The 16105-nt window shown below is 41.0% G+C and overlaps 1 protein-coding gene across 4 annotated transcripts in view; it reads left to right on the plus strand.

Moving 5' to 3' along the window:
• LOC310889570 (uncharacterized protein) overlaps positions 1-13613 on the plus strand; it is a 92586-nt gene extending 78973 nt beyond the window's left edge. For all 4 annotated transcript variants that reach the window (XR_014576624.1, XR_014576625.1, XM_083817186.1 and 1 more), the window contains one exon: positions 12304-13613. Coding sequence is in view for 2 of the 4 variants with exons in the window: in XM_083817186.1 (XP_083673312.1) it covers positions 12304-12406 (103 nt within the window). In the remaining 2 variants the exon portion in view is untranslated. The remainder of the gene's footprint in view (positions 1-12303) is intronic.
• The last annotated feature ends 2492 nt before the right edge of the window (positions 13614-16105 follow it).

Raw genomic sequence — 16105 nt, forward strand, 5'->3', positions numbered from 1 at the left:
TTTGATCTTCAGTCTTTCAGTCAAAAGCTCCATTTTTAGATAAAGCTCAGCCAGAGGAAAGGCATTCGCTTGCTTTATGAACTGAGGGAGTAATATGTGTGCATGTTTTCAAATAAAGCTAAGTCTGGAGCTAGTTTCAGGTTCGATATCTGTCACTCACTGAAAATTGGACCATCTGAAATCCAATGCAAAGCAGAACTCACAAATGGGATTATTTATTTATTTATTTGTTTTTGTGAGGGTGTAATTGTACTGATCACTCGAGTCCCAAGCCCTTATAGTCCCCTCACCCTGCTTTAGTTTATACAGTATATACAGTTTATAAAGTCGAGCGGCAGAATTTTATGAACACCTAAGCATTGTTGATGTAGGTTTATGTGTATACAAGGTAGTTTTATGGCACTTTGAATTATATTGTTTGAGATGGAGTTAGAAAAACCTTTATTTGCTGTCTGACAGCAGGAAAGCTGAAGGTAAATGATATTAATGGCGTAGAGACAACTTAGTTTACATGCTGCTCTTGAAGTTGAGTAGTTACTCTGTTGTGTGTTTGGCTTTATGCCTAACCTCTGTTAAAGTGTTATAAACATGGCAAAATTAATCAAGATTTTTTTCTTGCATGCCTCTTCAAGCAAAATAAGGTCACTTGTTATAATTGTCCTCCTCAGTACTGATAAAATTCCAAAGTACACCTGCTGTAGTTTATGTATCTCACATGCAAGAGCTATATTAGGCTGTTAAAAGTGATATGCACATATGTTCATCCTTCTCCTCTCCAACCTGCCTTAAACCATTTGGCCATGATCCAAATCCCACTAAAATCAATGAAAAGATTTTCTCTAATTTCATTAAGTTTCAGCTCTGATCTGTAGTGACCTTATCTAGGGAAACATGAGCACAGTGCCTTCCTTCAAAACAGCAGCATATTTAGTTTTTCTGTTTTTATTTATTTTCTTGCTTGGCAGCTTAAAGTCTTTGCTGTTCTGCTTGCATAAGCTTCATAGATTGTGCAGCAAGGTAGCAGAATGAACGGTCAGCCTCCTTTGACCCCCACACTGTCAATCTTGACCTTCAGACAAGATCTGCTATCAACACTGGAAAGGAAATACTCATAAAAGCACTTATCCTTGTGCAATACCCAGCCACAATGCTGCCCGGGGGCAGTAGCTATTTCTTTCCTAGAAAGTCATGTTGTTTTTGGACATGAAAACCTGTAAAGTTTGTCTGGACACTGTGCTACCCTGAAGTTTTAAAAAGTCTACAGAAGATCTCTGAGGACAGCATAGTTCTGATGCAATCATCCAGCTCTAATTATGGGAGAAACAGGGCAGAAGGCTTCTGGTGCAGAAAATAGCAGGCACCCTTTTTTTGCTTTGATTCACATGTCCTGTGAAGCTGGGCTATCTGCTGCTTCTGCGATGGATGGTCTGGTACTTGAAGACTTATCTGTGCTGGGGATGAGGAAACAAAAATTACAGTCCTTCTTACTTTCTCTGAAGAGCAGTCTCAGCTCTTCAGGGGTACCTGATGAGCTATGCCATGACCACATGTTTTCCTTTGTCTGGATGGTGATACAGGCTGATATTCTGCCTAGAAGTCTGAAAAGCGTGGATCTACTTTTGTGAGGAAGGCAGCCGTGAAGATTGCTGTTGGTCAATCCTGGCTTGTTCTCCTTACCTGCAGCACCACCATGGCCAGCCGCCTTCATGTGTCTGGTCCCCTGGGTCTTTTTGTTTAATTTTTAAGGAAAAGCCAGTACCTTCCTGTCCCTAGAGGCTATATCTGTCTTCTGGTGTTTTATCCAAAGCATTGCATGCATAGAAGTGCTTTAGAACTACAAGTAGATCTCATATGAAATGTTGGTTTTCTCCCTCCCTTGTCCCTAACCTTATCTTTGAGGGGTTCCTGAAGGAAATAGGTTGAAAGTTTGAGACCGGTACTTTTGGGTGGTTTCTTTTCTGAGAGTGTAGGAGGTTAGTCAAACCAAGGAGTGTCTTTTAAAATTGGATTATCTCTCCCTGTGATCTAGGGAAGTTTTTAATGAAAATCTACAGCAGATTCTGAAAATGCAGTCTCTGGGAAATTGCAGAGGGAGATAGGTCGACAATGCTAATGGATACCATTCAAAATTAGGGACCAGCTCCCTCTTAATTTCATGAGATTAAAAAAAAAAAAAAAAAAGAAAAAAAAGTTTTAGTTAATGCACGTAGAGTTTAATTTATTTCCTGTCTAAAGTTTAAGACATCAGTTGGCATCCGGGTCATACTATCCAGCATTTCCTTGCAACCATAAATGCTAGAAACTTTCAAATTTAAAAAGGAAAAATAGAGGTGTCTTTTCCAGTTGTTTCCTGATTTCTTCTTTTCACATAATTATTTGTTTTCCAAGGATCTCCTTCTCTTGATAGTCCCTGGAATATTGTTCAGCTCCAGCAAAATCACGGGATTTAGTGACATTACCGCATTAAAAACTAGGGTACAGTCAAAATCTATATGGGTATGATCAATATGGATAGATTACGTATTATGGTCTATAACCAAACCAAAGATAAGTGCTGCACAGAGATTACTTTGTGTTCCCTGATGTCATACAGACCAGGTCCCCTCCAACCTGGCTGTAACTGGCCATCGCTTAGTGCTATCAAAGTGTCCTCTTCATTCACTCCCTTTTTCCCTTTTCTCTGCTTCATGGGGAGTGTAGAGGTTCATATGTTAGTCCTACACTCAAGGAATAATTGCACTTAAAATAGTGTCAGGTTGCTGGACATTGTAAATATCAGTTGGCCATGCTGAAGAAAACAATGAGGGCATTTAGCTCCAGATGCAGTCCGTAAGTTCTGAGGAATGCACATCATCTCCATGTCCAACATGCCTGCCTCTCCTCTTCCACTTCAGGAAGCAGATTTTCCATTCCCATTGAGCTCATGTGGCAAAATAATATAACTACACGGGGAAAAAAAAGAAATCTCTGAAATACAGCCAAATGAAATGAGGTACTTTTTGGCCAGAGAATGGGGAGAAAAGTAAAATATGGAACAGAGAGAAATTGAAATAATGATGGATTTTCTCAGAATGAAATAATCATCTCATTTTCTCCATGAATATATAAAATATATTTTAAGTCTTTGTCTGGGAACCGATACCACCTCAAGGGAGTAGCACATCTGCACAAAATATCAGGGATCAGCTGGGTTTTCCCAGAGAAACACAGTTTTTCAGGAACAGGTCTTTTGTTAGGCTTGTGATAACGGTCTTGTTTGGCCCAGATGAAAAAAATAGCAGAAATGGCAGGATGATTTACCATCTTAATTTGATAACAAACATACACTAGCTGTGTAACAGAAATTGTTCAAAGGCAAATTATGATGTAACTGCAGAGAAGTTCAGCCCACCAGAAGCTGACCCACACCTGTGTGATACAAGTGCATTGTCAGGGTAGACTCAGCAGCTCCATTTCTAGATTGTCTGAGGCAGAAAACTCCGATTTTTTTTTTCTTTCCAGAAAGACAAACTCTAAAATACAAGTAAGTGTACAAGCTTAAAAAGCTGCTGCAAGCAGAAAAGAATCACTTTTTTTTTTTTCCAGATAATTCCTCCTGACAGTTTAATTATGTCTATTGGATATTGAGGTCTCCACTGAAAAAGAAGACTCAATTTCTGAAAGTTTTTTTTTTTTTAAGAAAAAAATATGATTTTACAAATATATGGAAAACTATAATATGATTTTGTGACGAAACTTTAAGAGCTGAAGAAGTAAAGTTAAAAAGATTCACACAAACACACTGAAACTTCTTAATTCCCTTTTTCCTTTTGGACGTTCTTTATTGCTTCTCATTCCTTTATCAGGAGGGCATGTAGGAAAAAAAAAAAAAAAAAAAAAAAGTGAAAACGCTGGGAGGCTCCTCTCCATCTTTTCCTGCATGCATTTGGTGTGATTTTCACGCACTGTCTGTTCTCCACTACCACTGGCTGAAAAGTCTGGACTATGGGGGCAAGGCTTGCCATGGCATTGCTGCTGGGAAGGATTTTCTCCATCTACCTTTCTAGTCCCTACATGATTTGGTCTCGACTCCTTGTTTCATATGGAGCCCTGCATGCTCAACTTATTTCAGCCATGTGCCAGCCCTGCTGTTCTCAAACTTTACCTTGTACTTCCTAAAATACTTGGCAGGACTTTTTGACACTGCTGGTAATGAGCTGAAATTTCTAATGAAAATCTGATCAAGTTAATGAAGTTGTAGATTTCTGAAGTCCTTCCATAGTCATCATGCTCATTTAATTTTTCCACCTGAAATTGCCATGAGGTGTCATTATATGGGAACTAAGAAATGCAATTAAATGTAAATAAGAAATGATTTTTCTGTACAGAGCTTGCAATTAAGCGGTATATTCTATAATGAGAAAAGAATACACGCTGTACATATGGAAAAAATAAGAGCAAATCAAGACAAATAGACCAAAATTACATTATTTTCCCTTCTTTCCTTCCTTCCCCTTCCTCCACAGCACTCCAGTATCTGGAAGCTGTTTATATCAGAAAATTATAGGAGGATAAGAAATGACCTCCACTTCATCACTTTAATATCCGTAGGTACTGTGTTGCACTCAGAGATCACGATACTAACCATCCTTACTTACCATGTGGTTTTGCAAGTCTAGACTAGTCATAAACCACCAGAAAGAGGCCATGAAGACTTGCTATAAACCACCCTCTTCTGACACAGTGTCTTTATCTGGCTGGTCGGCCTCATGAAGTATGGTTCACACTGCAGTTTGCTGGCAACTCCGTGTGCAAGTAATAGAAAAAGAGGTGGCTATTTTCATGGGTTAATCCGCCCTTCTGCCTTTTCATTGGCGTACATGAACAAGGACATAGGAATGGAACTGTGCTATTTATTAACGTAAATAATAAATCTAAGGTGTGTATACGCAACGCAGGAAATATCATAAACTTAAGCTCCAGAAAGGAAAACTTGGCAAAAAATGTTTTGATTTTCTTCCTGAAGTTAGTCTTTACAAACTGACGTACTGATGTGATGTTGAATCTATTTTTTGTGTTGAGATTGTCAAAACACCAACAAAAAAGGAGTGAAGTTCTATGGCAACTCTAATGGAATGATAACTTTATTGCTTAATTATGGCCTTTTTCTTGTTGACAGAGTTAATTGGAGTGTCTGTCTGCTTCCTCCCAGGATGAGACCTGCAGCTAGGTGACATCTAATTTGGGTTTATCATCATTATTTTTGGCCAGGGAATGTTCCTCGACAATGTGGCAGCATAGATGTGTTTGCCATATGCATTTTTGTATTAAAAACATCACATATCTAGACACCTTATACAGAAATACTGTATGTATTGAGTAAATACAAGTAAAAATGGGCTTTGCTGAGGAGTGATGTGGCAGATTGATCTAGTGTTGTAAGACACATCTTGTATGGCCCCATGGTCTGCTTATTTGAAGATGTTCATACAAGAGTCTCCTTCTGGGCCTTACGTGTACTCCAACAGTAACAGCTACTAAGCAAAAGAAGATAAACTTGGAAATAACCAAGGGGAAGGCTGCTTTTCATTTTGAGAGAGAATATAGAGCCAAACTCATGGAAACACAGTAAAGCACCCTATAAGAGTAACTGGTCAACCAAATGAAATATGCTAAAAATAGAATAAAACAAAACAAAACAAAACAAAACAAAACAAAACAAAACAAAAAATAAAATAAAATAAAATAAAATAAAATAAAATAAAACAGTAATAATAACGTGAAAACCACCTATAACTGGGTTCTGTTTCTTCTAGTCCCTGAGCCTTGAAGGTTGAACTCAGTGTATTTTAGCTTTTGACTAGAACCATTCTTTTTCTTCCCTGAATGTGCACAATTCCTCCCAAAGTGCAACAATTGCAATAATATCTGGAGCTGATAATAACAGCTGAGTCATATGCACTCAAATGAAGGAGCACACACACACAAAATAATGGGACTGTAAGAGGAACCCAGGTATTATGAAAAAAATAGAGGCAGAGGTTTGAGGCCTGAATCTTGGTGGGTGCTTGAAGAGAAGTTTTCATCAGGCATCTGCCTCGGGTGTGAGTTAACACATCCACAACAAAAATATCTGGGTTCTGTACTCACAGAATTAGTTGAATGTCTATGGGGTTGATTTAAAACGTCAGAATTAATTGCCTAAATTTAAACTGTGTGACTGTGCCTGAGAAATAATGGAGGGAAGTGACTTACTATTTATTGTGTTTTCACTAGGAGACACTGAGGTAGTCATTTTACCAGTGATATGTAAACATTACATGGATGTTTTTATATTCTGCTAGTGAAACACTGACAAAAAGAGTTTAGCGGAGGAAAGGGCAATATTAAGGGTCTACAGACATGAGTCTGGTCCTTTCATATCTGACCTTCATGAGTGCAATACAGTTTTTTTTTATTTTTTAATTTGAAAGTATGACAAGCATCTTAGCCAACAAAATTAAAGGCAAATACAAGTAATCTGAGAGGGCTTAGCTTTTATTCAAGTGGCATCTTGCGACGCAGGGCAGGGGGGAAGGTGGCAGCAGTGGTCACATTTCGAGGAGCATTATTCCTCCCAGGGAAATGTGGAGGTTCAACGTTTGTTATTTAGCACTCTAGCAGTTTCTGTTTCATTTCTGCTGTCACTCGCAGCATTCATACTACATCTGAAGTCAGCTGAAAACTGCTTTTCTATGAGTTGTAAAGTCAATATTCAGCTGAGTGAGTCTCTAAGGTTACAAAAACCCATGTCTTTCTTTCTTGTCTTTTCTCTTCTTTGTATTTGGCAATAACTTGGAACTTTTACATCCATGTTAGCTCTGTTTCCCCTGTTTTGAAGCTAACTCCAAAAACCTGCACTTTTTTGAAGCAAGGAGGGGCCTGTTTGCTGCAGTCCATTAACAGTCTATCAGTACACTTTGCTTGCAAATTATTTCCATTTAACTGAGTCCTTGCTTATAATGAAATCATTGCTGCAGAGCACAGAGTATTGCTACATGAACACAGATCACTTTGCCTGGTTTTCATGTACATTACTAAATTAGGGAAGATCAAATATCTCATGAAGCTGATACATGCAGAACTGATCCTGAAGTAACCTTGTAGTCACTGTTCCAAGGTCAAGAGAGTGCATTAAGTCACTGCTCTGGAAAGGCAGTCCCAACAGCAAACAAAGATGGTGCTTGAATGTTAGGTGATAAACAAGGTACAAGACAGCAGTTAGCTTCTGTGTTTGCAAATAAAGCACAAATTCAGGTGGTAGATTGCGTACTTGCAGATAAGGTGTTAATTGGATGAAGAACTTGAAAGCCTGGAGTACCAGAAGCTCAGAGCCATGGACAAGGTGTTATTGTGCTTAAATAGATAATGCAAAATTGCAAGGAAATGAGAAGAAAACTGAAGTTGTTAATTTAAACTTACATAATTAAATGGGAAAAATAAATTAATAGTTTTCATGGTGCTTTGCAATAGATATTGGAAGTTTTAACTAAAACTCTGTGTTTTTAACAGTATTTTCTTGTGTTCTATATTTTATTTATTTTTTTAACCTAATAATTAAAGCTGATTCCTGACCAGTTCCAGAATACCATTGTCTATAACATTTCTCCAACTAGCTACTCCTGTCACTGCTAAGGAATGATTAAATCATAACAAAAAGTTACATCAACAGTTTAGAGAAACATAACTATAGAACATAACTATAGAAATCCATTTATAACTTAACTTGTAAAAGTGAAGGAAAAAAGGGAAAAAAAGGAAGAAAAAAAAGAAAAAAAAGAAAAAATAAAGAAAGAGAAAAAGAAAGAAAGAAACAGAAAGAGAGAGAGAGAAAGAGAAAGAGAAAGAGAAAGAGAAAGAGAAAGAGAAAGAGAAAGAGAAAGAGAAAGAGAAAGAGAAAGAGAAAGAGAAAGAGAAAGAGAAAGAGAAAGAGAAAGAGAGATAAAAAAAAGATTAAAAAAGAAAAAAGAAAAAGAGAAAAAGAAAAAAAAAGTTACAGCTGGGTAACAAGGAAAATATATTGCAATAAGTGCCAAAGAGAATTTTAGTGTATGCAGTGAAAAAATCTAAGAAGGCAAAAAGAGATCCAAAGTGTCTTTGCAAAGATAAAAAGACAGATAAAAGGATTTGAAAGATACAGAGGAAGATCTATAAATAAAAAAAAAAAGATATTCTAGGAATAAAACAGATCCTACACACACTGGGATTCTATACATAAATAGCTTTGATAAAGCTGTGAATAGACTTACAACCCAGAAAAAGTCAAGATTATTTCTGCTTTACATTTGGAATCAATAAGGACTTTTTATTATATAAGGAAATTCTCTAATGAGGTTAATAAGTACATTCCAGTCAATAAATAGATGTTAAACAATATATGTCAACTGAATAACTTTTACCCAAGAGTCTTAAAAGACTTGGCTGAGGAGAATGTTCATATACTGGTGTTAATTTTGAATAAACCTCAAAATAGAAGGGAAATGCCAGAAAACAGGGAGAATGTTGCTGTGCCAATACTGAGAAAGGGCAAGTGGTCCTATCCAAGTAGCCTGAGCCAATTATAAAGAACCGTTTTGGGAATCAGTTGGTCAGGAATTAAAGGACTGCTCACAGCTGATTAAGGAAAATGAATTTTGTCAGACAGATCTCATTTCTGAGTAAAGCTGCTACTATTATAACATGTAACACAACAGATATTCTCCAAATTTACCCCAAATTGTAAAGGGGTGAAGAACTGGCTAACAGGCTGTTCTAAAAATGGGAATGCAAAAAAAATGGGGTTTTCTACCGGGATTTTCTGCAGGGAACAGGACCACCACTTGTGTCTGTCCACATTTTCATCGATGATGTGGTTGTAACTCTGAAATAACTTGGTGGGGACAATCAATGCGCTGGTGCAGCCTCACCTCGAGTACTGTGTGCAGTTCTGGGCACCACAGTACAAAAAGGACATTAAACTGTTGGAGAATGTCCAGAGGAGGGCGATGAACATGGTGAAGGGCCTAGAGGGGAAGACATATGAGGAGCGGCTGAGGTCCCTGGGCCTGTTCAGCCTGGAGAAGAGGAGGCTGAGGGGGGACCTCATCGCAGTCTACAGCTTCCTCGTGAGGGGGAGTGGAGAGGCAGGTGACCTATTCTCCGTAATCACCAGTGATAGGACCCGCAGGAATGGTGTTAAGCTGAGGCAGGGGAAGTTTAGGCTGGACATCAGGAAGAGGTTCTTCATCAAGAGGGTGGTTGCACACTGGAACAGGCTCCCCAGGGAAGTAGTCACTGCACCAAGCCTGTCTGAATTTAAGAAGTGATTGGACTGTGCACTTAGTCACACGGTCTAAAATTTTGGGTAGAGCTGTGCGGTGCCAGGAGTTGGGCATGATCTTTTAGGGTCCCTTCCAAGTTGGGATATTCTATGATTCTATGATTAAATATAATGTGGTCTGCTTCATTTAATAGGTGGAGGCAGCTCTGACATTTGTATAATGTTGAACTAGGTGCACATTGAAAGCAATCTGCACCTGCAAAATCAGGGACTGCACCCTGGTCAGTAGCATCCAAGAAGGTCCCAAGAGTTGCACAAAAATCCAGCTTTGCTGTGGCAAGAGGAGGGCAGTGCTATCCATGCAGTACAGTGGCATAAGAAATTGGGGTTTGTCTTTATGCTCCACAATGGTGAAACCAGGTCTGAAATATATTTTTGGGGGGGTTATGGATCCTTTTAAAAAAGAAGTCAGAGAGCCAGAAGTTGATGGTCTACAGTGAGAGGCTTAAAGACCCACTCTATTCAGTTCATTGAAGGGAAGGTTGGAAAGGGACCTGATTACAGTGAACAATTACCTCTATGGAGAGTGGATCGGGCCTACAGGACTCTTTAATCTACTAGAGGAAGGGATATGAAGAACGGGTGGCCAGCAATTGGAGCCAAACAGATTCAAATGAGAAATTAGCTGCAATCTTTACCAGGGAGGCTGGTCAATCTTCAGATGAGTGACCATGGGAGGCTGCAGGACTTGCATCTCTGGGTGTTTTTGGGAAGATGTGCTTTGGCTAAACACAAGGAACAGATCAGTCAAAGAGACGCCCTTGAGCTCAATGCAGGAGAGAGCAGATGAAATGCTGTGGCCTCCAATGCTCAGGTGTCAGGCTGGTGTGGTCTGACGAGTCCTTCCAGCCTCAAGCTTTGGCAAATTGTGGATCAATAATGGTAACAGCTATCGTACTCACAATGGCAACCACAACTGCAATAGTAACAGCAACATACTTTTGAATTTTTATGTTGTGCCTAAAATGTAAAGAGCCAAATCATAGCTAGGGAATGTTGCCCCTGAAAGTGGATTATCCTATGTGGGAAAGAAGTAAGGATTGGGTCCTCTGAAATTCTCCCGATTCAACCGAGGCTCTACAGTGAGGCCTTCTGCTTCAGCATGGTTGTCTTGAGGTGAGATGAGGAGACAGCTGACCAGATGTGACACCCATGTCCTGCCATCTTGTGATGTGGCACTGCTGGAAAAGAACCACAGCAGCACCTCAGGCCCCTGTGCCCCCTCTCTCTGCTCCCCAGATATGCCATTTCTGTGGAGCGTCAGCACCTGCACCCTCAGAGGGGTAGGCAGAAGGGATTAGTCAGAGAGACGAGCCCATCACTAACTCTCATTTGTGAAAAACATAACTGACTATGGAATTCCACCTTAATGAAAAATGGGGACCCTGTAAGGTATCTGTGGTCAGGCTGTAGATGAAAATTTCACAAAGATTTAAAGTAATCTAATCATAACCTTGGATACATCTTCTTCTCCTTGACCTGATCATCATCTTTTATGTAATTAGCACCTACTATCTCTCAGCTTAGACTAAGCAAACTTTCATTTGACATATCCTGTATAAAACTCTCAGAAGGTTAGCATTTTTAAATGAATGGGATTATGGAGTACCTTTCTCCCATAGCTTCAAGACTGAGGCATTGATAAAACCTTCCCATGGGCCTTTCTGGGGAGAAGGTACCCTGCAGCTGTGGCACGGATGTTGAATCACAAGGGACTAAAACACCCTTTTGCTGCTTCACATCTGGGAGAGGGTCTGCACTTTGTAATGCCTGCTGCTGCTTTCCCCGCTTCCTCACAGGGAGACAGAAACCCCCAAACTTTCTCCAATGTGCTTAGAACTAACATATCAGGCCATTCTTTGCTTGCTTTAGAAGAACTTAGTTGCATATTTTTATGATCACGATTTTCATGTGTAACTATTCTAAATATAGAAATTCTTTGCACAAATAAAATACATTTGTTTTCTTTTTTTATTATTTTGTTATTGCGGTTTGCAATGTATGCAACACAGTGTTGTGGATTTTGGCATTTCCAAATGGACACTCTTAGCAGTTGTATCAGCTTTTTAAAGGACCAATCAGTTCTTACCAGGTACATTTATTTGCCTTTGCAGGCATATTGTTTTGTCTCAAATCTGGAAGAAGATATCTTCTGAAAAATAAAATATACTGTTTTCTCATGAATCTTATAGATATTGCCATGCTCAGTATAAATTTTGTGGTTTCAGTTTAATTTCTCTGTGCTGTGCCTGAGGACAAACCTTTGGCTGCTTTGTGTCACATGTACTTTTTTGTTAAAAGGTAATGTTCTTGTTGAACATTTTCAAATTTTATGTTTTTTTTTTTTTTTTTTTTTAAATGTTATTCTCCTGCTTCTGGAAAAAAAAAAAAAAGAAAAGCTACATAAAGCAATTGTAAATGTGCATGAAACTTTCTGGGAATGAACTTGATAAAATCACTGCTGAAAATTAGTTTTAGTGTATCCTTCAAGGCATTAGGATTGTGATTCTTGTTCTCATATGAGGCCTGAGGTGTTGGCAGTGTCATCGCTCCCAGAATTAGCTGCCGACAGGTTACCCCAACAGGACTGCTTGCATACCTGAAATCACGCAGTGTGGGAGGGTTTGCAGCGTCAGGTTCTGTGACAAGCAGCTGTGCGCTGGCCTGCAAGCTCCTGGGGTGAACAAGAAGTCATCAGCCCTCTGAGGGCAGCGGAATTGGCAGCCCTGTGGCTGTGTGATGCAGCCCTGTGATGCAGAGTGTGCTCAGGCACCAGAATTGCAAATGTCCCTTTCTATTCCTCTTCCCCCTCTTTGCCTCACGAAGAGCAGGTCTCTCACACCATGACATTTGTTTTGTTCTCCAGCCGCAGTTGTTCCAGATGCCCGTAGAAATTCACAGGGGGCATTATGGCTAGTCTGGTTAACTCCTTTTCACTTCTTTCTTTCTTTCTTTCTCTTTCCCAGTTTGACATACCTGGTGCGTTGGCACAGTTGCTTTGCAAAAGGAAATGGTGAGAAGCGAACCCTCTGTGGGCAAACCATCAGCAGCAGGGGCAGCATCTCTTGAGCATGCATGGCTGGCATAGGCACATGCAGCAGGACCGCTGGCTCATGGGCAGCTGCTCCAGAAGCATGCGTTTCTGCACGGGATGGTGCTGACATGTAGCAAGGACGAAGCATGATGGTATGGAAGAGCAGTGACTGGCACACCAGCTGGCCAGTGCAGGCTTTCTTCTCCTAAACCAAGCTTTGCAGCCCCAGCCCCTGGCAAATGGGTGCCTCCAGGAGTTCAAGAAAGAGCCCGGATAGGCACAACGGCCAAGCATGGTGGTGGTTTGCAGCTGGAGGGCAGAGAGGAGTGGCTGGGTTGGCTGGGGTGGCACAGACCAACAGACCCGTCTGCAGCTGGCTGCCCGGAGTGGTTACAGACGCACTGCTGGACAGTGGAGTTGGAGAATTGATCTTTTGAGCCCCAACTGAGGGCATAAACGTGGTCCTTGGCTACCTGATACAGACTCATGTGTTTCCTGCGAGCAGAAATGTACAACTGTTGTTGTGTTTGCAAAAACACCTGGTCTTTGGTTAACAAACAAGTTTATTTTACCAGTGCCAAGTACTTAGTGAAATATTTATTAGTAAAGTACTTATTACTGAAGTAACTTCTGTTTGTTACGCTTATAAAATATGGGCTGTGATGACAGTCCTATTTTACTTCAGGTACAAAATACAAATGATCATACAAACGAAAATACAACGATTCCTAACTTCAGTCTTCCCACGTTCTGAATAAATGCTGATCTTGCAACAGAACAAAAAGATGTTTGCTCTTATTTTGTTCTGCTTCTGCTTTATGCTGTCTTTAGGAAAACTTTTCCTATTGACATTCCTGTGCAGTGTGATTCAGGGCATGTACACTATGGCATATTTTATTAACATGTAAGATGAAATATCCTACCCATTGCAAGCCTTAATAAATATGAAAGCGTTGCACCGGACAACAATGCCTGTGCCCACTGCAAAGCTTTAATTGCTTGGGAAAACTGAGCAAAAATTAACTTCACATCGTGAAGCTATAAAACAAATTAAGGACATTGAATCATCTGCAATGCCTCTGGTTATATCTGCTAAATATTTTCTAACCATTCTAAGAAAGTAAAACAGAAGGCAAACCCGCCATGAATAGAAACAATAATGGTCAGTAGCAAGCATTGCATGTTGTTTGAATGGAAAGCAATTTATCACTTCTGAAATAAAAGCTGTTTATTCTTGTGTTTCACTGTCTGTAGCAATCTTTACAATCTATCTGTGAAAAAGTGAGGCACTGTACCACTATTAGCATATGAATACTTGACACACCAAATTGGCTGTACAATAACAGAAAGACATTTACTATTGGTGTTATGCACACAGACAAAGCAGCCATTTTGGGGGAAAAAAAAAAAAAAAGGCAAAAAAGAGAGAGAAGGAGAAAGAGGTGGTGAGGGTGTTTAACCCATTGCCTGTCTCTCTAGTTTCACACCACTGCTCTGACGGGGCAGCCTGGCAGAGCATCTGGAAGTCCCCCAAAAACACGAGCACCCAGGTTAAATTCCGGGACAAAGATCATACATGATAAATGTGCATCCAGACTAGAAAACCAGTGCAGAATGAGCAATTCTGTGCATCTTTGCCCAAGGCAGGGGGTGGCAGGGTGCGGAGGCTGCACAGGAATGAAGCATTGCCATGGTACAGTTTTATTTCACGGGCCTTGGGTCAGATGTGTGAAACTATTTCTCAAAGAGGCTGCATACATAATTGAGGCCCTATGAAGGGCTCTCAGTTGAAGTTGCCAGGCTACATTTGTTTCAAAAGCAGAGCCATTTGTTATCAAATTTAAATTAACTCTCTCAGCGCTGACTTGGGGTTTACAGAACAGCGTGTCAGGTGGTACTAGCTGTTGGAGGAAGGAGGAGCAGTGCCTGGTAACTGGCAGCAGCAGCATTTCACAAAGAACAGGAACCTTGGCTCCATTTAGGCCTGTGAATTGGTAATTTTGATAAAAATAATAATTTGAGGGGTATATTTGTGCCTTGTTTTCTCATAGGAGCCACGGTCCTCTCAATCTTTTTTTTTTTTTCTTAAAAAAAAATCATCATGATCTCAGCTTTAATTTGGAAATAAATTAGTAAATCAATATTTGCTGTTGTCTTCCTGCAAGTATACTATGTCTGCCTTCTTTCTTTTTGTCTTTTTTTTTGTCTCTCTCTCTTTTTTTTTTTTTTTTTTAATGGGTTTTCAGCTGTTTAAATACACAAATAGGCAACTGGGAAGATATTTGTAAGTTTCATCGCCGTGTGACCTACAACAGCTGGGCTTGATCCTGCAGTCTTATCTTGCACCAGCAGACCTGGTAGATGTGACTGCAATGTGACTTTTGTCACATTCCAGAGTGACTAAGGAGACAAAAGATGCCCAGGCCACACACCCCAAAGCACAAACATCCCTTTTCTGCATTCAGTGATGTTCACCAGGTTCGTGCTCTCCTTGTGCGTGTAATTAAATTAAATTAAATTAAAAATCTTCAGTAAATATTTTAGCAGTTGAGTGCCATTGACAAAATATTTGTGGAAAGCTTGTAGTGGATAGGGGAAGAGCAACTGACATCATCTACCTGAACTCACGCAAAGCATCTGACACTGTTCTACATAATATCCTTGTCTCTAAATTGGAGAGACATGGATCTGATGGATGGGCCACTCAGTGGGTAAGGATTTTGCTGGATGGTCACACTCAAACAGTTGCAGTCAATGGTTCGATATCCAGGTGGAGATCAGTGACCAGTGGTGTTCCTCAGGGGTCAGTACTGGGACCAGCGACATTTAACTTCTTTGTTGGTGGCATGAACACTGGGACCGAGTGCATCCTCAGCAAGTTTGCTGATGACACCAAGCTGCGTGGTGTAGCTGACGTGCAGGAGGAAAGGGATGCCACCCAGAGTGACCTGGGCAGGCCTGAGTGGTGGGCCTGTGAGAACCTCATGGAGTTCAACAAGGCCACGTGCAAGGCCCTGCACCTGGGCCGGGGCAATCCCAAGCCCAGTACAGGGTGAGTGGAAAATGTATTGAGAGCAGCCCTGAGGAGGAAGACCTGGGGCTGGTGGTTGATGAGAAGCTTGACATGAGCCAGCAATGTGTGTTTGCAGCCCAGAAAGCCAGCCGTACCCTGAGCTGCACCAACAGCAGCGTGGGCAGCAGGGCGAGGGAGGGGATTGTCCCCCTCTGCTCTGCTCTCGTCAGACCCCACCGGGAGCCTGTGCTCAGCTCTGGGGCCTCCAGCAAAAGAAGGACAGGGACATGGTAGAGGGGGGCCCTGATGAGGCCACGACAATGATCAAGGGTCTGGAGCACCTCTCCCATGGAGCCAGGCTGAGGGAGTTGGGGTTGTTCAGCCTGGAGAAGAGAAGGCCCCAGGGAGACCTCACAGCAGCCTGCCAGTGCCTAAAGGGGGCTGGGGAGGGACTCTGTGTCAGGGGATGTAGGGATAGAACAAGGAGTAATGTCTTTAAAGTAAAAATAAGAGATTTAAATTAGATGTTAGGAGGAAATTCTTCATTCAGAGGGTGGTGAGGCCCAGGCCCAGGCTGCCCAGAGGAGCTGTGGCTGCCCCACCCCTGGCAGTGCCCAAGGCCAGGTTGGACGAGGCCCTGCGCAACCTGATCTGGTAGCTGGCATCCTTGCCCATGGCAGGGGGATTGGAACTAAAAAATCATTAAGGTCCCTTCCGACCA

This window comes from Anser anser, assembly GCF_964211835.1.
Source record: "Anser anser genome assembly, chromosome: Z".
Lineage (NCBI taxonomy): Eukaryota > Metazoa > Chordata > Aves > Anseriformes > Anatidae > Anser > Anser anser.